The sequence below is a fragment of the Rhinopithecus roxellana genome, chromosome 5 (assembly GCF_007565055.1).
Source record: "Rhinopithecus roxellana isolate Shanxi Qingling chromosome 5, ASM756505v1, whole genome shotgun sequence".
Lineage (NCBI taxonomy): Eukaryota > Metazoa > Chordata > Mammalia > Primates > Cercopithecidae > Rhinopithecus > Rhinopithecus roxellana.
Window position 1 is genome coordinate 30,398,071 of NC_044553.1, and position 22,873 is coordinate 30,420,943.

General features: G+C 41.8%; 2 protein-coding genes and 1 pseudogene across 11 annotated transcripts in view; 2 read left to right on the plus strand and 1 right to left on the minus strand.

Moving 5' to 3' along the window:
- Nucleotides 1–4,897, minus strand: part of LOC104678483 (protein-glutamine gamma-glutamyltransferase Z) — a 46,414-nt gene extending 41,517 nt beyond the window's left edge. The window contains exons 1-2 of one of the 4 annotated variants that reach the window (XR_004057339.1): nt 2,941–4,897; nt 1,869–2,002 (exon numbers count right to left, since the gene is read on the minus strand). Coding sequence is in view for 2 of the 4 variants with exons in the window: in XM_010383792.2 (XP_010382094.2) it covers nt 1,920–2,002; nt 2,723–4,697 (2,058 nt within the window). In the remaining 2 variants the exon portion in view is untranslated. Of the gene's footprint in view, nt 1–388; nt 2,003–2,698 lie in introns of those variants that run through there. The other 3 variants (XR_004057338.1, XM_010383792.2, XM_030930734.1) reach the window with 3 other exon arrangements.
- Nucleotides 4,897–22,873, plus strand: part of ADAL (adenosine deaminase like) — a 33,742-nt gene continuing 15,765 nt past the window's right edge. For 3 of the 6 annotated variants that reach the window (XM_030930746.1, XM_030930743.1, XM_030930745.1), the window contains exons 1-9: nt 4,897–5,069; nt 6,089–6,189; nt 9,086–9,311; nt 9,841–9,971; nt 10,772–10,832; nt 14,059–14,146; nt 16,761–16,842; nt 21,292–21,418; nt 22,449–22,529. In XM_030930746.1, the coding sequence (XP_030786606.1) occupies nt 9,249–9,311; nt 9,841–9,971; nt 10,772–10,832; nt 14,059–14,146; nt 16,761–16,842; nt 21,292–21,418; nt 22,449–22,529 (633 nt within the window). In that variant the 5' untranslated portion in view covers nt 4,897–5,069; nt 6,089–6,189; nt 9,086–9,248. Of the gene's footprint in view, nt 5,070–6,088; nt 6,190–6,694; nt 6,899–9,085; nt 9,312–9,840; nt 9,972–10,771; nt 10,833–14,058; nt 14,147–16,760; nt 16,843–21,291; nt 21,419–22,448; nt 22,530–22,873 lie in introns of those variants that run through there. The other 3 variants (XM_030930747.1, XM_010383793.2, XM_030930744.1) reach the window with 3 other exon arrangements.
- LOC104678485 lies at nt 17,544–19,217 on the plus strand (annotated as a pseudogene). Its single transcript, XR_750191.2, has one exon. The product of XR_750191.2 is annotated as an L-lactate dehydrogenase A chain-like (transcript).

Below are 22,873 nucleotides of genomic sequence, written 5' to 3' on the forward strand. Positions count from 1 at the left end.
AAAAGTAATGAAATAATGGCTGATGGCATGATGTAAGCAGCATCATACTGGAAGGTGTAACCTGGGCTTTGGAGTTAGATCTAGGTTTGAATTCTGGTATATTCTACTACATAGCTGAGAACACTCATTTCATTACAGTGTTGTTATTACTAGAGACAGGGTCTCACTCTGCCACCCAAGCTGGAGTGCAGTGGCATGATCTTGGGTCAACCTCCCAGGCTCAAGTAATCCTCCCCCCTCAGCATCCCTGAGTAGCTGGGACTACAGGCATGTGCCACCATCCCTGGCTAATCTTTGTGTATATGTGTGTGTATATATACACATATATGTATTTTTTTTTTTTTTTTTTTTGGTAGAGACAGTTTCACCATATTGGCCAGGCTGGTCGCCAACTCCTGAGCTCAAGCGATCTGCCAGCCTTGGCCTCTCAAAGTGCTGGGATTAAGGTGTGTGCCACTGCGCCTGGCCTCCACAGTGTTCTGCTTTTATCTGCTCCTGAAAGCTGGGGTGTGCTGTAGTAAACTTAGAAACAGGAAATACAGAACAGCCATTTTCTCCTGCTGATCATATTCCCTGCCAGTTTTCTACCTGGCCCACTGATCGCCTTTCCAGATGCCTTCCCAGCTGTAATAAGCCCTGTTTCCCAGGACTCAGTCATAGCCATAATCAATGTTTTCCCTAGAAATGGCTCTTACAAAGTCTCAGGAAAGCTCAAGTTAGACAACAACCTTTTTTTTTTTCAAGAGACAGGGTCTCACTCTTGTCATCCAGGCGGGAGTGCAGTGGCACAATCACAGCTCATTATCGCCTCAGCCTCCAGAGTATCCGAGACTACAAGCACACACCACCGTGCCCACTTATTTTTTTTGTAGAGATGGGGATCTGACTTTGTTGCCCAGACTGGTTTTAAACTCCTGGCTTCAAGTGATCCTTCTGCCTTGGCCTCCCAAAGTGCTGGAATTACAGGCGTGAGCCACCATGCCCAGCCTAGACCACAACCCTTATTCAGCTGGTCTGCCCCAAGGAGCCTTCAGCTAACAGAGCCAACATTGTCCTCTCCATACACTTAGGTTTGTGTTTGCTACTCGGTTTTTATATTAATCACCTTTCACATCCATTTATATGCAAAGTTAATAGAAATAAAGGATGCAATTTGTTATCAATGATGGTTCATAATAATCACTTAGGCACTTGCAGAATGAAAACTACTAAGGTTTCTAGGACTAAGAGAAGAAATACTAAAGTGATACACTTAGTACCACCAAAGCCACTACATTTTTTGAAGTGTAAATTTCACAAGGTCTGCATAATTTAGATGACAAATTAAGGCTCAAATTTTAAGGATGAATAGCTATTTCATTGATCTCACATGGCTCACTAGGCAAGCTTCCCATTTAAAAGGGGTAATTGAGTTTAATGGGATGCTAACTATAAGGGGCTGAGTAGGATTAAGGGAAACCAAGTCAAGTTATCCAGTCAGCAGTGTCCAGTAGAAATTTCTGTAACGATGAAATGTTCTACATCTACATTGTCTAATACAGTAGCCAAAGCCACACGTAGTTATTAAGCACTTAAAATGTGGTTAATGTGACTAGGCCACTGAATTTATTAATTTGTTTAAACAGTCACATGTTGCTAATAGCTACATTGGACAGTACAGTTCAGGTCTAACAAAGAGCCATCACAACTCCTAGGCCCGAAGAGGTGAAGTAAAGGAACAATTACTGAAAGCTGGGGTGATGGAGAATTAGAACTCGATCTTACAGGAAAGGATTACATGACAGGAGCTGTAGCCTTTGACAGAAGAATGCTGCCACTGCCAACTTGCAAACTAGCAGGGGAGGAATTGTGAATAAATACCAACTCACTCTTCTTCTTGCCCCCATTCCCCTCTGGTGCCTCTGACTGGTGGAATTCAATCAAAAAGTAAAGAGAGCTCCTTGATATAGTCCACAAAGGTCAGCCTCTTGGAGCACAGAACAGTGAAAGGTGGAGAGCACACCTGGAACAAAACATTATTATGAATTGAGGCATCAAACATTTGCTTTATTGGCACTTATAAATCTAAATAAATATGGAACCAATAGCAAAACATTTAAAAAGTATGTTGTTAAAGAAAGTCCTACAAGTGTTTCCTGTTGTTAAAACTATTCAAGTTTTCTGTTGCAATAAACAGGACAATGTTTTAATCAAACTGTGACTGTGTTCATTTCAGGTTTCCTACATGAAGAATTAGGTCAATACTATGCTCCTTCAACTATATTCAACCAAGGATCTGCATAAAACTTTTTCTAAGGTACCATCTCAAATCACAAGGCCTGGGATTGGGACATTTTTTTACTTTACTAAAGACCACTGTAACTCAATAAATAAACTTAGATTAGAAAATCAGAGGAAGACCAATACTACACTCAGACTGCATGGCCACTGTCTTCAGCTGTTTTCTGTAATGATTGTTTGTAGGTATTTTACCAACCTTTTTCACTTTTAGCACTGAATAGTGCTAAGGGGAAAAAAGGATGGGGAAGGGAGGAGTGGCAATATCTATAGCTACAGGGTCCTATAGCTACAGGGTCGTCCTATTTGTGGAAAACTTTATTGTCTACTTTAGTGGGTCCTGAATATAAGTCCAGTCCTTCCTGCCCAGCACTTAAGGAAGAAAGGTCTAATGTGACTGTATGGGGGTTGAAGTAGGTACCAAAGGAAAAGCAGTTCCCACCACCTCCAAGGAGCAGGAGCTGTTGCTCTTCAGGAAGAAGGATACTCGTATGGTTGTGTAACATTAATGGCCATGGCACATAGGTTGTGTCAATCTGATACTCAGAGCTCAATCCTGTAGTCAAATTGATAACAGTCACTCCAGGAAATGAGGAGGAATGAATCCAGACCCCTCCAACCAGTAACAGCTTTCCATTGAGCACATGAGCTGTGTGGGAGTACCTTGGGGTAATGGGAGGCTGGATATCTATTGACTCCCAGAGGAATCCACAAGAGGTTGGTCTCAGAAAGAGCACAGAGTTCAATGGCTCCTCAGAAGCCCCGAGACCTCCAGCAATAAGGGCTCCCCCTTGCCAAGTGCAGGCACTGTGAGAATGCCGGGCTTCAGGCACTTCTCCCTCCACTGGGATCCTGACCCAAGCCATTGTCTCTACATGTAGGAAATGCCAGTCACTTAGTACAGGTTCCACCACACTTCGACCCCCATACACAAACAAATATTCCTGATTCTGATAGGACACTTCTGTTGTTGAATGCCGCCAACAAGACAAAGTGGAATCGTCCTTTCGGCCGGCCTTTGTTATTGTCACTTTCAGATCCTGAGTGTTATTATCCTCACTATTACAAAAATGAAGCTGGAGAACCCCCAAGGCTGGACTTACTGGGGACAGTCTCCCTCCCAGAACCAGAACCCGACTCTCTGAGAGTCTTGTCATGGTGTGATAAAGGCGTCCATCCCACTGAACTCCAGTCCCACAACCGCCTATTTGGCTGCATTTCCATTCAGAGTCACCATCTCTTGAGAGCAAGTGAAACTGGCTCACTCGGCAGTGCCGCCCCTCCTGCTCTCCAAATCCTCCTGCACTGAGAATTACGTCCGGGCTCAAGAGGACAGAGGCGTGGCCATATCTCTTCAGGGTTGGGACCTGGCCCTCGCTACTGACTACACTGGCAGGGAATACCCCTGAAGGCGAAGCAGGATTTAGGCGAGGAAATGCCTCTGAAGATGGAAACACTAGGGTGTGGGAGAGGGTGTCTCCCCTAGAAGCTGCCAGAATGAAATAATGGGCGCACTTCAGATGCCACTCCTCAAATTCGTCAAAGGGTTCAATATTTTCCACCCGCCGGCGCTCTTCTGCGGGGAGAAAGCAGCGATAGAATTCATTCATGTCCACGGCACCACAGGCAGTCCAGCCAGCTTGAAGGAAGCGGCGCCGCTGCGCCTCCACGTCAGGAAAGCGCTCCAGGCCATGCAGGGGGGAGTTCAGCTGCCGAAAATGTTGCAGCATGAACTGGCCAAAGGCGTCTTGAGGCCTCATCTGCTCATAGACCACGAAAAGGGCATTAGGAAAACGCTGCGCTGCCCAGGCGATGAGGGCCGCGGCACTCTCCGTCTCGAGGTAGGTCAGCACCGCCTCGGCCAGGAGCAGAGTGGGTGAGGCTGCGTCGAGCCCCGCTGCGCCCAGGGCCTCGTCCACTCGCTGGAGCTGCCGCAGGTCCAGGCCCAGGATGCAGTAGTCTGCGCTCTCAAAGCACAGCGCTGATGCGCACTCCTCACGCTGGAAAGGCCCGGTTAACGCGCACAGCTCTGGCGTCTCTCCAATCCTCTCTGCTTTGCGCCGCGCCACGTCCGGGAAATCCACCTCCCAGACTGCAGCCCGGGCCAGGCGGCCCGCAGTTTTCAAGCGAAAATAGAGCGAGTCGAAGCCGGCGCCTAAAGACAAGATCTGCGCGCGACGCGCAGCATGGGTCGCGCCAGTCTGCTCCAAGAAAGCGCGCACGCAGTGCCTTACGGCGCGTGCGCGGATGTAGTAGCCTCGGTGAATAAGCGGTGCGCGGCGCGCTGCGCCCGGAACCAGCAACGCGGCAAAGGGGTCCTGCACGTACCCGCGCGCGGCCAGGGAACGCTTGCTGAGGGCGCTGCTGTCGTTGGTGCTCTGTACCGCGCTTGCCCGACGTTCGCGGCTCCGGGGGCCCATAGCCAGAAAAGTTCAGGAATGGCAGTCTGTCACGGTTGTGAGCCTCCCCTTGGTTAGCATAGTACACCCCTCATGCACCTCGGTAGGGAGAAAAATCACCCATGCTCCTGGACTTCCCCTTCCGCCGGCACTTGCGCGTCACTTCCGGGAAGAGCGCATCTCGCCAACCAGAATTGAGGAGGGTGTAGTCAGTGCTAAGTTAGCTTGCAGCTGACCTTTCTTTGATTATCCTGAGTTCCGTTTGCCTCAGAATACGTCCCGCTACCGCTGTAATATGTGTGTTAGAGAAGGCGAGTTGTCACGTTTCTACAGGCCTTTCAGTCAGAAGGGAAACCTTGCCTAATTCCTCGTAGTTGAGAAATCTCTTAAGAGGTGAGTCTGTGGGGACTGACGACCTGGCTTCCTTGGACCGCTAAGGAAGGATCTGGTAGGAGCTAAGAAGGGTCAGCACCACGGACCGTCTGTGGGCAAGGATTAGTTAGCTTCCTTGGGTGCTAATAGTTGCTGATTTGTTTAATGCTCTCACAGTTGCAAAAGAGAACCCATTTAAATCTGAAGTCACTAAGGCCAGAGTGCAAACTGAAGAAACCGAGCTTTACAAATAATCTATAGACAACAAGAAAATGTCTACCCACAGATATTAGACTGTTGATTCCCTGTCCTGTGTTAGACCGACAGTGAATAAGCCACTCAGCCTCTCTTTCTCATCACACCCCCTTCCACTTGGAGAATTCTGTGGATTTTAAAGTAGTGTTGAATAGGTCCCCAGAAAGGGGAGTCACTGAAGAGAGGTAATTGTTCCCTGTGATATGTTCTGAGCTTTGTTTTTAAGGAGTAAATCCAGGTTGGACTGCAAAATAATCATAAAGTTTCTAAATTGGGTGTCTGGGAGTCATCCATAGGAAACCACTTCCAGAGACATTTAGGAAATTTATCATTTGTTCACTGGGGTTTGGTGACTGACTGGCTGAAATAGAAAAGAAAATCAGATAACTTTATGGTTAACTACAGGTGGTACTGCATAATTGTTAAGAGCATGAGTTTTGGAGTCCAGCAGATTTGGATACTGGAGTTAAGAAAAAGTTTCATATTTTCCAATGTTTTCTTGTGGAATAAAATGAAGTAAGAAAGAAAAGGTTTGGATAAGGATAAAGATTTGGTAATTGAAAAGTAGCATTTAGATTTGGTGTTGAAAGACTCATTAATGACCTTAGGGAGAGCAGTTTCTGTGAAGCAATGAGGGCAGAATCCATGTTTCAGTGACTAGGAGTTAAAGGAGGTATCCAGTCTAAATTATTGTACTTTCGAGGAGCTTAACTCAGAAGGAAAAAAGGGTCAGGGCAGTGGCTAAAGAAGAATGTGGATAAAAGAGTCTTTTGTTCTGTTTTCAGGTGGAAGCAAGTACTGCACATACATGTTGGTCCTGTGAGGGAAATCAGCCAGTGGAGAGGGAGAGGTTGAAGGAACAGAAAAAGGAAAAGATAACTCACTGGTAGAGTAACTTGGAATTGATAGAAATGGGATCCTGGGCACGTATTAGTTGTGGGGATAGAAGAATGAATCCTTTGTCTGTGACTCCTGACGGGGTTAAAAAAAAATACATATATATATAGATAATCATAAGCTCAGGTGTGAGGTAAGGCAGAGAGAAAAAGAAGGAATTTACACCTGACGCCTTCTGTTTTCTCTGTAAAGTTGGTGGCAGACTTGTCGGTTTAGTGTAAGGTGGTTAGATTGGATGAAACATTTGAGGAGTTTGAGAATTGCTTCGGCAGGGATTAGAAGAAGGGCTCACCTATGCCTGCTGGATCATTGGATCCTCACCCCTAACATGAGATTAAGTACTACTTTGTGAGGTATCTCAGGGTTGATTAAGGGGCAAATAGAAAAAAAAAGTTGAAGGACTTTGAAAAATACATAGCACTATAGAAACAAATTTATTTAATGACAAGTTCCTAAAATTTAGATGTTATGTCAAAAATACTGCTTGTTTTGCAAAGACCAGATCAAGAAAAGTAATTCAAGAAGAAACAGAATGGAGCAAAATTTGTGATTTGGATGCCTTATAATTTACAGCTGAGGGGGGGAGGTGTTTAAATCTCAATTTATTCTTATATGAAATGGGGATAATAATACCTCATGGGTTGTTGTGAGGATTTAAACAAAATAGCTATCTAAGATACCACAGTGCCTGGCTCATGGTAAGTGCATAATAAACAGTAACAAATATTTTTACTATTCTGAGTTCCCTTTTGGGGGAGTAGGTGGGAGCTTGAAAAAAGTTCCCTGGGAGACAGGATACTTGCTTCTGGCCCTGCTCTAATATTGATGAAGTATTACTAATGTGGATCTTATCCCAGTGTTTGTTGCCTTCTGTCCCAGACCAAAACCAGTCCAGAAAGGTTGGATTTGACATGGCTATTGTTGGTAGCAGTGTTTTAGGCAAGGAACAAAAAATTTTTTTAATGTGTGAAGATATGATTGCTTAGTTGCTTTTTAATTTCCGTCGGTTAACTTTGTAGCCAGTGGGTCAGTAATTTTACTCACAGCTAGTTGAAGGTCAGTCTGGAGGATGGTTTGAATGGGGCCCAAATTAAGGTCAGGATCCTGGAGTAAAACTGAAAATCTGGCCCGGCGGAGTGGCTCACTCCTGTAATCCCAGCTCAGGCTGGTGGATCACTTGAGCCCAGGAGTTTGAGACCAGCCTGGGCAACATGGTGAGACCTCATCTCTGCAAAAAAATTTTTATATAAAATTAGCTGGGCATTGTGGTACCTGCCTGTGGTCCCTGCTACAGAGGAGGCGGAAGTGGGAGGATCGCTTGAGTCTGGAAGCTTGAGACTGCAGCAAGCTATGATCATGACACTGCACTGCAGCCTGGGCAACAAAGCACGATCCTGTCTGAAAAAAAAAAAGTATGTTTTTCTATTTTAATTAGGTCATTTATGTTTTTCAGTGGAGATATTAAGTGCCATTGATTAAATAGTCCATCTTTTTCATTTTTTACTATTTATTAAATACTTACTATGGCATTACTTTGAAGTGCCACGTTTATCTCATACTAAGTAGGCCTTTCTGTGGATTTCTATGGCTATGTTTAGTCCTGTACGAACCACTTTCTTTATTGTACATTTTAATATGTTGGTAACTTATTTAACCCCACTCAGTATCAATTTATTGATTTTCAATACAGTAATATTTTGCAAAGTTATTTCAAAAATTAAAGATATTATTACTAAAAGTCCTTGTCACATACCTGGTAGGTTCTGAATACATGGAAACTGTTATTCTTAAATGTCATCATCATTAATATGTGACAACTCAGAGAGTCAAGGTGGCTACTTTGAAAATCACTGAATTTCGTTTGGAATTTTATCTTCACTTATAAACCACTTTCAGGGGTGAATGGAAATTATGATTGATTTATCACCTACAGTGTGCTAGGCACTGTGCTAGGTGCTAGAGTGGTGGAATAATTCATAGGACCTGTCCTCAAGGAACTTACAGTCTAGAGAGAGAGAAAGTATATCAGTGATTGAGATATCAGTGTGATTAAAAGCTGAGTTAAAGGCAGTGACTGGCTCATGTGGGAGCATAAATGAGGGGAATTTAAATTACTTTATTAATCATCACTGCCACTTTGCATTTTTAATCCCATTGTTGTAAATAAAGAAACTGAAGCCATGAAGGTAAGTAACTAAGGCCACATAGCTTCTGACCTATAGAGCTGGTAAAAGGACAAACCTAGGTCCATCTGACGCCAGCACCTCTGTTCTTCCTTTATGTATTTCCAACAATTCAAAATTTAAAACTTTATTTTTGGCCGGGCATGTTGGCTCATGCCTGTAATCCTAGCACTTTGGGAGGACGAGGCGGGGGAATCACTTGAGGTCAGGAGTTCGAGACCAGCCTATCTCTACTAAAAATACAAAAATTAGCCGGGTGTGGTGGCGTGCACCTGTAATCCCAGCTACTTGGGAGGTTGAGGCAGGAGAATCGCTTGAACCCAGGAGGCACAGGCTGCAGTGAGCTGAGACCATGCCAGTGTACTCCAGCCTGGGTGACAGAGGGAGACTCTGTCTCAAAATATATATATATATATATATCTCCAAAGTAGGCCTTATAAAATTTTGAATTTTGAAGTCATTGTGTAGAAGGTGCCAATAGTTAAGGAATACACTCTACTAAATGTCAGGTTTTAGTACACCTCTTACAGGCTTGAGGTCTTTTCCTGTTTCCAGTTTATGTTGTTTACTAATTATTTGCCCACCTTAGACACACTTAAGTTAGTTTTAGAGGGGTTTTTGCCTTTTAAGGAGAAAATTAGCAAAATCCTGTTCCTTTCCTTTTATGTTAACATCTGAAAATATTAACATTTGTTAAAATAGGTGAAGCTGAACCCAGATCTACACATACAGCTAATCTTATCAAAATGTGTGAAAGTAAAGCAATCTGAAGGAAATTCAGTACCATCCAATGCACTGACTGAAATATATCACATTGCTCATACCAAGAATAAGAGTGGAGAACGACCATTTTTTTCCTGCTAAAATGGTGGAGGCAGAAGAGCAACAGCCATGGAAGACAGACTTCTATTCTGAATTGCCAAAAGTGGTGAGAATTCAACTACAGAAATCTTGAGTGGTTGCTAATTGTAATGACTTTTATGTTGCTTCTTTTCATCAAAGTAAATTTTGGCTGGGTACAGTGGCTCATGCCTGAAATTCCAGCACTTTGGGAGGCCAAGGCGGTTGGATCACCCGAGGTCAGGAGTTTGAGACCAGCCTGGCCAACATGGCAAAATCCCATCTCTACTAAAAATACAGAAATTCGCTGGGCTTGGTGGCATGCCTGAAGTCCCAGCTACTCAGGAGGCTGAGGCAGGAGAATCACTTGAACCTGAGAGGTGGAGGTTGCAGTGAGCTGAGATCACACCAATGTACTCCAGCCTGGGTGACAGAGTGAGACTCCATCTCAAAAATAGAAAAAGTAAATTTTGTAGGCAAAATTTGTAAACTTTGTTATGTAGCTAAATCTGGTAAGCAATTTGCCTAGTGCGAACTACAAACATCAAGTATCTGGTATGATGCTATGAATCTATTGGATATTTGGTAAGTTTTACTGGTTGTATCTCTTGTCTTAGGAACTTCATGCCCACTTGAATGGATCCATTAGTTCTCATACCATGAAGAAATTAATAGCCCAGAAGCCAGATCTTAAAATCCATGATCAGATGACTGTGATTGACAAAGGAAAGAAAAGAACTTTAGAAGAGTAAGTGTGGGGAGGTTGTGGGTATACTCCTTTTTTTCTCTATCAGTATTTTGAGATTTTAAGTAGTATGTAAGAATTCAGATTTTAGTAGTTAACAGAAATGGGGTTGGCATCTGGCATGAAGCAAATATCTTAACATACAACATTTTTTTCCAGCTGTTAGACTGTTGACAGTATTTCTAGTGATTTCTGTTGTTTGTGAAGTTATAATATATTGGGATATTCTTTCTTTTGGAGACAGGATCTCACTTTGTTGCCTAGACTGGAGTGCAGTGGCATGACCGCAGATCACTGCAGCCTCGACCTCTGGGGCTCAAGCAGTCCTCCCACCTTGGCGTCCCAAATAGCTGGGACCACAGGGGCACGCCACCATGACTGGCTAATGTTTTTTGAATTTTTTTAGAGATGGGGGTCTCCCTGTGTTGCCCAGGCTGGTCTCAGATTCCTGGGCTCAAGCTGTCCACTTGCCTTGGCCTCCTAAAGTTCTGGGATTACAGGCATGAGCCATCATACCCAGCCTGGGGTAGTCTTTAGATTTGAAAATATAGGCATATTGAATTTCCCCGTGTCAGGGGTGGGTTGGAGAAGAGGTACTATTATTTCCCACTTAAAAATATCAGTAATGTTTTATTTTCAGTCATTTGATTATCTTTCCAGATCAATGTAATTTTTGAAACATCTATTCTGTTGTTGTTTGTAAATATAAATGCATATTTACTATTAGCCTAAAATTTAATTCATTCAGTTAGTGAGTTTCTTTGATGACTAGAATATGTTAAAACTTTTCATTCACGTTGCAGATGTTTCCAGATGTTTCAAACTATTCATCAACTTACTAGTAGCCCTGAAGATATTCTAATGGTAAGACATGAACGCATTTTTAGAATGGTTTAAAAATTATGAAGTAATTTCCTTCCATGACTGCACATGACCTTTCATTTTTGCTCTCATTAAGAGTGATGAAAAATGTCTTCTCTATTAAGGCAACTCTTTTCAAAACCGATGTAAGACATTTGCCTAAGAGCTAGCACAGAAAGACTGTGTTTCTTGTAAAAGATATGAGGAAAGAACCAGGAAGAGCATCTTCTATAGGATAGAGGACAATATGGAAGAGAAAATTTGGTCCTGTTTTTCATATATAACATACATATATGAAATACTAGACCACAGATGGAGATATCCTTAATAAGGCATTGTCTGTGTTACATAGGAGACTTACTTCATGGGTGGACATTACAGAGAAGGAAGAAGTTCACGAAGAGCTTAGAGATTAAGTGATTAATCCCTAGGGAAATTGTGCCTTCCCTCTGAGGGCACAAAGGATACCACTGTGTTCTCTTATCTGAAGCTCCATTATACTAGAGTCTGACATGGAAGATTGTCTTCTGTATCATTGATCTGACTAGGATGGCATTTTAAAATGTTCTCTTTCTAAATGGAGAGAAGCAAAATTGTGTCAGTGATCCTAACCAGTAGTAAAAAAATGCAAAGAAAGTATAACCTGTGTTTCTGGAGAGGTAACTTTTGACTGATCAAGCAAAAGTTTTCCACTTTGGTAAAGACTGATCTTCGTGATAAGTGGTAAGTAAATTAATCAGCTTTTAGTTTCGTTCAACAAAAGTTGACTGAGTGTCCACAGTGTTCCAGGCACTGTGGTAAAGTCTTAGAGAGATTGACACAGTTTCTGCCCCTGAGGAATTTATAATTAGGTTGGGGAGACAGACCAATAAGCAGATATTGCAACATAGTGTAGTAAGCTCTGTGCTAGAGACACACATAAGGATTTATAGGGAGCCAAAAGGGCATTCTCTAAGCAGCGTCTCAAAAGATATCATTGAACGTTGCTAAGAACGTCCACCACAGGGGCTCTGATCTCACTTTGTTGATGAGTGTTGTAGAGCAAAATGATGAAATTTAAATTTTGACAGTTTAATATTCTATGGGTATAATAATGGCGTGCTCGTTGCTACATTCATTTCACAATGAAAGTTGAAAATCTTTATTAAATTCGGTGAGAAATAAGATTCTGTGCATTTGACCTAGTGCTATTAGGTGGTTCAGAGGGTGACAGTGGGGTGCCTTATATGATAAATGAAACGTCTATGAGAGTAAACTAAGAGATTGATTGTAAATGTAGAACTGAGTGTGAGGGAGATCACTGAAAACTGCAGTCAAGGTGACCTGGGTATAATCTCAAAGAGAGGATTGGAGTGTGGCTGAAAAAATGATACTCGTTATTACATGTACCAGACATTATCTTAGGACTACTTTCAGAAGTAGGTATTTTTATTGTTCCTTTTTTGTAGATGAAAAAATAGGCTTAAAGAGGTTAAGTGTAACTTGCTTAAGATCACACACACAGAGTAAGTGGTGCACTATCTGGTCGCAGAGCTCGTGCTCTTTCCCATTTAAGCTTATACAGTCTTAGGTTTGAGTAAGTAGGAACTTAACTAATTGTGATGTACTTTGCCTGGAAAAAGAATTTGAATAGATACTCTCAGTCCAGCGCATAGGAGAGGAAAGCCCAAAGAGGTGTCCTCAGTACCTACTGCACTACCTGCCACACATCACAGAAAGGGCTAAATCTGGCAAACACAGATGTGGACCCCAGGGAAATGTTCTTGGATGTGGGTTAGGGATGGTTCTGTAGGCTTCACTGTGGCCTAGATAAATCTTCCTCCCTTTAGCTCTTGCTCCATACTTGTTAGTTTTTCATTGTTCATTTGGTTTTACAGGTACCTGGCCACTCAGAAAGAGGGAGCCTTGGATAGTAGTCACTTTAAAGGACTACTATTTCAAACCCTCACTTCTACCCTATTCCTCATTATCAAACAGGTTTCTGCATTAGTCTCATGTGAGCTGGGGTAGGTGAGTGTGGGTCTATTCTGTTCTGGGGCAATGACAAGATCCAGGTTCCTCAACCTATTAATACAAAGGTGAGGTCACAATTTCATAGTGTCAATGACAGCAAGAGGGAGTTCCTGGAGTAGCAGTGCCATGGGGCCAATGCCATGAATGATGGCATGGAGGTTGCAGTATCATGCTCATTGGTGGAAGAGCAGTAATATCTTGCTTGGTCCAGGAGTTCCATGGATTTAGAATGCTGATGTATTATCTTTGGCTATATTCTCAGAATCTGGGTCTTTAGACCTCTTGATGAAACTGAGATACCCATTCCGCTTACATTATAATAAGTTCGTTTTTGTCTTCAGTGAAAAAAAAAAAAGAAGAGGCCTACAACTTGGATTGCTATCAATTCACCAACGTAGTGCCATACTGTTAGGCACTGTCTGTACAAACAGCCAGCCCCCGTTGCTTTGCCAGGATGCTGCACTCGCATGCCTGTGTGCGTGTAGTCAAAGCAGGTTAAGATTAGGATACCAACTGAAAGGACTAATTAGGGCAGTTTGTCACAGCTTCGCCAACCTAGCCTTTTTTTCTTGTAGATTTTTTAGGACTGAAGGCAGAAAGGAAAAACATGACTTCAGGAACTTTTGGATTATGAGATTTGCACTAAATTGGATACAGTTTTACTCATATTTATCACCTACTTTCTTTGCCCTAAGTACTTCTTGAGAAAATTGAACACTTCCAGAATTTATTGAAAAATGTAACTTATTCCTAAATAACTTGAATAAAAACCTTAAGCCATGACTTCAAATAGCACATCAGTAATACCTAATCATTTTAGCTGTTTATTTCCGTATGTGCATTTCCTAGCAGTCTACACATATAGATGGTTCCAACTGGTTTTAGTTTTGCGCCATTTCTCTATTTTATCATTCTGCTATTATAAATACTAGGAAATAAATGTTTAAAAGGAGGGAAAGAAACAAAAAGTGTAGCTGATGTACAGATTGGGATTGAACGTGGGAATGAGGGGTGATGGGAGTGATTGTAAATATTGCAGCCCTGCATAGTCTCCATCAGGGATGTGACAAAGTGGATAATCTCTACCACGTGAGAAACTTCCAACATTTCTTGCAAATCAAATTTAGTGAATAAAATAAAGCTGTAGCACTTGGCATATTCATTGGGACCCTTACACAAACATTATCAATATTGTGTACATTATCTTTATTATCAGGTCACAAAAGATGTCATAAAAGAATTTGCAGATGATGGTGTCAAGTACCTGGAACTAAGGAGCACACCCAGAAGAGAAAATGCTACCGGTAGAATTTATACTTCTCAGCAAATGTACTGTCCTTTTCCTATGTGCTTTGATCACTCACACGCTTGTGAGTGGGAATATGAAGCACTAACTTTTACACTATTGTGTTGTTCTGTATTTCATTGAGCCTTTAGTCAACAGTCCAAGTCCTCTCTCTGATGTACGTTAATGATGTTCATTTTGTTTGTTTTAGAGACGGGGTCTTGCTGTCTTGCCCAGGCTGGAGTGCAGTGATGCAAACATAGCTCACTGTAACCACAAACTCCTGGGCCCAACGATCACCTCAGCCTCTATAAGTGCTGGGATTGCAGGTGTGAGCCACTGCACCCATCCTGATGTACATTATTAATGAGTGAGTTGTTCTTAAGTAAAAAGTAGTAAAATTCCAGTCAGGCATTATCTGTTTAAGGAAGGAAACAAAGGCCTGCAAGTTTCTTTTGTTCTTCCTTGTTTAGTTGTTTTCACTCTGAGAAAAGGATACCTGCTCCTTATGTTTGCATTGGCACAAGCAGAGGCTGATTCTTGCTCCCTGCATCACAGGCACTTGTGAGACAATGTTGTTGAGTGGATGCAGAATCATGTTTTGTGGTAGTTACTAAAATTATTCATTCACTTCTCAGGGAATGGTTTCTTAGGCCAGGAGCAAGCTGTGATGTGGTAAAACCTCTTTGGATAGAGATGAGATCTGGCTATGGTCTGGAGGAATTTCCTGAGATCCTCCCTGTATAATCAGCATCAGGAGACATTGGGGCCCTCTTAGTGCCTTGTTTATGACCCAAAGAGACCTAGGTCATCTTGTTTCCTGATATGTGTAGCTTAGTAATCATTTGGGGATAAAATTTTTGAAACTATTATTGTAAAGTATAAGTGTTTACATAAGATAAGGAGAAGGCTCTCATCTTGCATTTTTGGACCGTAGAATCAGTTCCACGTTGTACTGGTGAGAGTAGTGAAAGGGAAGGAGAGAAGAGCTAACTCTAGGGCTCTTTCGATGGAGTTCCAAAAGAAGGATATTAACCTAAATATGCAACAGTAGAGGAATGGTTAAATAAAGGCTAATGGAATATTAGACAACTATTAAAAATACTGGTGAAGACACTTTAATGACATGGGGAAATACTCAGAATCATATTAAATGACTGAACTGGGTACATATATACCAGTAGTATCTCCTCTATTTAAAAATGTGTATATGGGCAGAGTGCAATGGCTCATGCCTATAATTCCAGCGCTTTGGGAGGCTGAGGCAGGAGGATCACTTGACGCCAGAAGTTCGAGACCAGCCTGAGCAATGTCGTGAGACCCTACTTCTGTGGGCTCCAAGGGCTGCAGTGAACCGTGATCATGCCACTGCCCTCCAGCCTGAGCAACAGAGAGACCTTAAAAAAGGTCTCTTGAAATAATACATAGAAATAAATGTGTATATGTGTATTTAAAAAACAGTAGTTACCTCTCGGTGGTGGGGTTATTTTTATTTATTTATTTATTTTGAGACAGAGTCTTGCTCTGTCACCCAGACTGGAGTGCAGTGGTGGATCTTGGCTCACTGCAACCTCCGCCTCCCAGGTTCAAGTGATTCTCCTGCATCAGCCTCCCGAGTAGCTGGGATTATAGGCACCTGCCACCACCCCTGGCTCATTTTCATATTTTCAGTAGAGACAGGATTTCACCATGTTGGCCAGGGTGGTCTCGAACTCCTGACTTCAAGTGATCGGCCTCCCAAGTTGATGGGATTACAGGCATGCCACCACACTGTATTTTTATTTTTATTTTTATTTATAACTTTATGTATTTTACCAGAGACTTTCCACCAAACATAAGCATTTTATAATCTGGGTGAAAGGGTATTTTATTTTTCCCAGTGTAGCCTAAAGAAAAAGAAAAAAAGGTATTTGACAGGAGGTTGCTCTGGAGAGTGCTCTTGCACATCGCCCCAGAGAGCAGAGCACTCATACTTGGAAGAACATGCCTGCTTCCCTGGATGAGAAACACTAAGCCCGAGCAGGATTGAGGGGAAAGGAATCCAAGTTACGACTTTTTTTCTGGACCAGGAGAGAAAATGTCCCTTTAAAAAAAAAAAAAAGCAGGACGGGTGTGGTGGCTCATGCCTGTAATCCCAGCACTTTGGGAGGCCAAGGTGGGCGTATCACTTTCAGCCCAGGAGTTTGAGACCAGCTTGGGCAACATGGCAAAACCCTGTCTCTACTAAAAATCCAAAAACTAGCCGCACGTGGTGGTACACGTCTGTAGTCTCAGCTACTCAGGAGGCTGAGGTCGCAGGATGGCTTGAGCTTGAGACAAAGGTTGCAGTGAGCCAAGATTGTAACACTGCACTCCAGCCTGGGTGACAGCCAGACCTTGTCTCGAAAAAAAACAAAAAAAAGTCTTTATTTTTTTCATTTCATTTCTGTAACACTTCATTTTCCCCCAATTTTATTAAAGTATAATTTGCATTTACTCAAATATACCCATAAGGGCCATGTTTTCACTCATCTTTAACCATGCCCTTGTCATAGCATAAAGTGAAAATGTACTTGTTCATATAGGATTGCTGAAGGTGAAGGATGAAATCGTTGATGATCTCTTTACATGTATTTTCTATGTGTCCTTTCCAGGAATGACTAAAAAGACTTATGTGGAATCTATACTTGAAGGTATAAAACAGTCCAAACAAGAAAACTTAGACATTGATGTTAGGTAAGAAGATTCTACCTTAGTAGTTAACATTTACAAAACCAGAATGTTAATTTTTACTGTTTTGATCGTGGGTGTAATGGATTTTTTAGAATTAATCATTCATTGATTTATACAGTAGAAAAATAAAATCAAGAACCCTGTTGTTTAAAGTGAGAACACAATTCTGAATTTATTCATAAGGCAATATAATCCTGAGTATTTTTACATGAGTAAAGTATGGTGTTCCTTTGTTAAGCTAAAATGAACTTCTTACTGTGGCCTAAAAGGTCCCACATGATCTGGCTGCCTCTGTTACTTCAGCAGCTCATCTAGACCACTCCTCCTCCGTTACTGTGGGTGTACTGTCTCTTCCTAAAATAAACAAGAAAACTGTCCCCCTTCAGCACCCTTGTTTAGTATTCCCCAGAACACATTTCTACGAGATTCCTGCCCAGCTGGCTGGCTTATTCTCATTATTCAGATCTCAATTTGGCTGTTACTTCCTCAGAGGGGCCTTCCTTTACCACTCTGTCTAAAGTGCCCCGCTAATCCTCTAGTCACCCATCTATTTCCTTTATGGCATTATTTGTAACAAGGAATTATCTTGTGTTAGTTTGTATGTATGCCCACCCGCTAGAGTGTAAGCGTCATGAAGCCAAGGACCTTGTTTTATGATTCACCACTACATCTTTAGTACTTACCATAAAGTAGGTACATAGTGTGCTGCAGCCGCTGCCGCCGATTCCGGATCTCATTGCCACATGTCCCGGACGACCGCCTGACGTGCATTCCCGATTCCTTTTGGTTCCAAGTCCAATATGGCAACTCTCAAGGAGCAGCTGATTCATAATCTTCTAAAGGAAGAACAGACTCCCCAGAATAAGATTACAGTTGTTGGGGTTGGTGTTGTTGGCATGGCCTGTGCCATCAGTGTCTTAATGAAGGACTTGGCAGATGAACTTGCTCTTGTTGATGTCATCGAAGACAAATTGAAGGGAGAGATGATGGATCTCCAACATGGCAGCCTTTTCCTTAGAACACCAAAGATTGTCTCTGGGAAAGACTATAGTGTAACTGCAAACTCCAAGCTGGTCATTATCACGGCTGGGGCACATCAATAAGAGGGAGAAAGCCGTCTTAATTTGGTCCAGTGTAACGTGAACATCTTTACATTCATCGTTCCTAATGTTGTAAAATATAGCCCGAACTGCAAGTTGCTTATTGTTTCAAATCCAGTGGATGTCTTGACCTACGTGGCTTGGAAGATAAGTGGTTTTCCCAAAAACCGTGTTATTGGAAGTGGTTGCAATCTGGATTCAGCCAGATTCCGTTACCTGATGGGGGAAAGACTGGGAGTTCACCCATTAAGCTGTCATGGGTGGGTCCTTGGGGAACATGGAGATTCCAGTGTGCCTGTATGGAGTGGAATGAATGTTGCTGGTGTCTCCCTGAAGACTCTGCACCCAGATTTAGGGACTGATAAAGATAAGGAACAGTGGAAAGAGGTTCACAAGCAGGTGGTTGAGAGTGCTTATGAGGTGATCAAACTCAAAGGCTACACAGCCTGGGCCATTGGACTCTCTGTAGCAGATTTGGCAGAGAGTATAATGAAGAATCTTAGGCGAGTGCACCCAGTTTCCACCATGATTAAGGGTCTCTATGGAATAAAGGATGATGTCTTCCTTAGTGTTCCTTGCATTTTGGGACAGAATGGAATCTCAGACCTTGTGAAGGTGACTCTGACTCCTGAGGAAGAGGCCCGTTTGAAGAAGAGTGCAGATACGCTTTGGGGAATCCAAAAAGAGCTGCAATTTTAAAGTCTTCTGATGTCATAGCATTTCACTGTCTAGGCTACCACAGGATTCTAGTTGGAGGTTGTGCATGTTTTCCTTTTTATCTGATTTGTAATTAAAGCAGTAATATTTTAAGATGGACTGGGAAAAGCATTAACTCCTGAAGTTAGAAATAGGAATGGTTTGTGAAATCCACAGCTATATCCTGATGCTAGATGGTATTAATCTTGTGTAGTCCTAAACTGGTTAGTGTGAAATAGTTCTGACGCACCACTGCCAATTCTGTACATGCTGCATTTGCCCCTTGAGCCAGGTGGATGTTTACTGTGTGTTATATAATTTCCTGGCTCCTTCACTGAACATGCCTAGTCCAACATTTTTTCTCAGTCAGTCACATCCTGGGATCCAGTGTATAAATCCAGTATCGTATGTCTTGTGCGTAATTGTTCCAAAGGAGCTTATTTTGTGAACTATATATATCAGTAGTGTACATTACCATATAACATAAAAAGATCTACATATAAACAATACAACCAACTATCCAAGTGTTATACCAACTAAAACCCCCAATAAACCTTGAACAGTGAAAGAAAAAAAAAAAAAAAAGTAGGTACATAGTATGGGCTCAACAAAGCCCTAAATGAAGAAAGAAAAAAAGCTAGCTGTATAGTTTCAGGCTGTAAGACTCTAAAAATTAAGCTTAACTAAACTAATAACCCCAATAAAAAAGCAGAAGACAAGAATAGAATGCAGAGAAGAAGACATACAAAGAGCTGGTAAATGTATAGAAATACATAGAAAACTACTTATCTCATTAATCATATATCACAATGCTGTTTCCATAGGCTAAAAAAAAGTAATAGCAAGTGTTTGTAAAGTTACACACGGCTGGTAAGCATATGTAATTAATAAAACCTCTTTAAATCCTACACTGGTACATAGGTAAGGGGAGGAAAAAGCCTCTCTAAAGAGCAGTGTATGTCAAAATTTATAAAAAAGTTTTTCCCTCTGACCCAGCAATTCTGTGCCAGAAATGCATCCTAGGAAATAGATTGATTTATGCATAAGATTCCTTATTATAATGTTATAACAAAAATTAGAAAATAGCCTAAAATGTCGAGTATTCAGAGGATAATTACATTATGGTATGTTCACATGATTCATACTATTTTCTAACATTATTTTAATGGCATGGGAAGTTGCTAAGTGAAAAAAAGATACAGCATTTTATATATTGATCTAAATTTTGTAAAAAAAATGAACAAATGCTGAAGGAATTTGTGAATAAATAGTAAGCTAATAACTGCTTTAGAAAAATTATAGGGGTTCTCTGGGTATTCAAGAAATATTAACAGGCCAAGCACGGTGACTCATGCCTGTAATCCCAGAACTTTGGGAAGCCAGTGTGGGCAGATCACCTGAGGTCAGGAGTTCAAGACCAGCCTGGGCAACATGGTGAAGCCCTGTCTCTACTAAAAATACAAAAATTAGCCAGGTGTGGTGGCAGGCACCAGTAATCCCAGCTACTCGGGAGGCTGAGGCAGAATTGCTTGAACCCGGGAGGTGGAGGTTACAGTGAGCTAAGATCGTGCCATTTCACTCCAGCCTGGGTGAGAAGAACGAAACTCTGTCTCAAAAAAAAAAAAAAAAAGAAATAAAGAGAAAAAGAAATATTGGCTGGGTGCGGTGGGTCACACCTGTAATCCCAGCACTTTGGGAGGCCGAGGTGGTGGATCACGAGGTCAAGAGATCAAGACCATCCTGGCCAACATGGTGAAACCTGATCTCTACTAAAAATACAAAAAAGCCAGGTGTGGTGGCGGACGCCCGTAGTCCCAGCTACTTAGGAGGCTGAGGCAGGAGAATCACTTGAACCCGGGAGGCAGAGGTTGCAGTGAGCCAATATCAAGCCACTGCACTCCAGCCTGGGCACAGAGCAAGACTCCGTCTCCAAAAAAAAAAACAAAAAGGATTAACAGAGATTCTCTGGGTGTTCAAGTCCTATAGAATTCCAGCTAATATTTGAAGAATGGACTTTTATTAGATATTTGATACATTTTAGAATGAGAATATTTCTAATTTTGTAACCCCTAATGAAATAATGGATATCAGCCTCCTAAGAACACACCACCACCAGTTTACTCTTGCCAAAAAATAGAACCTGATCTGCCTCTAGACTAGATAGGAAATATAAGAAATAGGACAACATGTTAACAACACAGGGATACAATCAACAAAATCTAGACCATGGAAAACTTTGTAGGACAAACAACTTGGTTTCTTCAACAAAGAAGTTACGAGAGAAGCAGGATGGGAGGTGGGAGGAGAGGAAGGAGTGGTTGTAGATTAAGACAGGCTTAGAAGACACATTGACTTACACAAAGTGTGGACTTTGTTTGGATCCTGAATCAAACAAACTAAAGAAACAAATACAGGAACAAAAAACCTCAAAAGACAATTGTAGATCTGAACACTGACTAGATGCTTGATGCTGTTTAGGAATTCATGTCTCAGTCCATATGGCAAAGTAAAATGTCAGGTTGTCTAGATTCAGTCAGGCTATACTTTTCCTAGTGAGATGTATTACAGAGACTGCCATCTCTGTCTGGCTGTACTCAGAATTGTCTTTTTCATCTGTGTCATATTAATTTTCAACTCTGTCTTTCTTATGTTAAAGGTATTTGATAGCAGTTGACAGAAGAGGTGGCCCTTTAGTAGCCAAGGAGACTGTAAAACTTGCCGAGGAGTTCTTCCTTTCTACTGAGGGTACAGTTCTTGGCCTTGACCTCAGTGGAGACCCGACTGTAAGTTATTTTTCCTACATATATTTTAATTCTAAAAGGTAGAATCAGTTAGTGGGATAAGGACTAGCTTCGGGCATCTTGCGTTGCATTCTCCAGAGCGTCCAGCAGGCACTCCATTCTGTGGATGAAGGCCTGTTCTGCCCTGGATGACCAGAATGCCTAGAGCAGCTCTCATCCAAGGTTCTATGAAACAATTAAGTACACTAAAAAAAAAAAAAAAACAGTTGCCTGACTATATGACTGTTTTCTCCATTCTTCTAGAGATGGTGCACAGCTAGTACCAGACTATATGCACTATAATGTAATTCATTACATACAATGGATGGATGTTGGGGCTTAACTATTTCATAGATAGTTGAGAAATGTTGACCTGAGCTTCTTGAATGTCAGATTCAAGCAGAAATCTTGATATTTGGGGCTGGATAATTTGTTGTGGGGCTGCCCCATGCATTGTAGGATGTTTAGCAGCATCCTTGGCCTCTACCCACTAGATGCCAGTAGCACTCTCCCAGATGTAACAACCAAAAATGTCTCCAGACATTGCCAAATAGCCCCTGGGGGGCAGAATTGCTCCTGGTTGAAAACAACTGAATAAGAGAGTCCCATGAAACTGATTCTTATGGCTTTGTCCAAACCTGGAGTATTCTGCCCTTCTTTTTATCCACCTGTTTAACAGAAGTGTTTTGAGTAATCATGAGAGTTCCTGAGTCAAGTGAGTGAGTTCCCCTTAGCTCTGGATATCTAGGTGTCCTTCCAGGCATAAAATTTGGTGACTACTATATCCAGCTTAGCTGACTGACCTCAGTTTACTGATACTAGACAAGATTCTCAAGGTCAGGGACTGGGCCTTTGCCAGCTTTGTGTTCAGCAAAGTGGCTAGAACATTGTAGGTGCTTTATAAACAAGATGTGCAAATGAATTAATCTACCATAATTTTTTCTGCCATTATGTTGTTTATTGGAATGGAGTACTCAGTTCCTCGGTTTTCCCAGAATTCTCATGCATCCTCATTTTAACTTTTATCTTTAAGGTAGGACAAGCAAAAGACTTCATGGAACCTCTTTTAGAAGCTAAGAAAGCAGGTCTGAAGTTGGCATTGCATCTTTCCGAGGTAAATAATATTGTCTTAGGCTAAAAGGGACAGATTGTAATAGAAAATAATGGGGTCATTTGTAAGTGACTAGGAATAAACCTAGATTGGAAAAACATTTTTAAAAAAGGGAAAGTAGAAATATTTTTAAATACATGACTTGCTTTAGTCTCTAGTGTTACTGTTTTTATCCTTTTGTGGTTCCTGGTAGTGGCTGTTGACTCAAATGCCAGCTGTGTCATTAAAAGCAGCTTAATGACATCTTGCTAGAGAAAATGCATGCATTTCCAACATCTTTCTTGTCATTGGCAAGCTGACTCTAAGAAAAGCATCAGTTTATCTCACCTGTCCTCATAGTAGAAGGG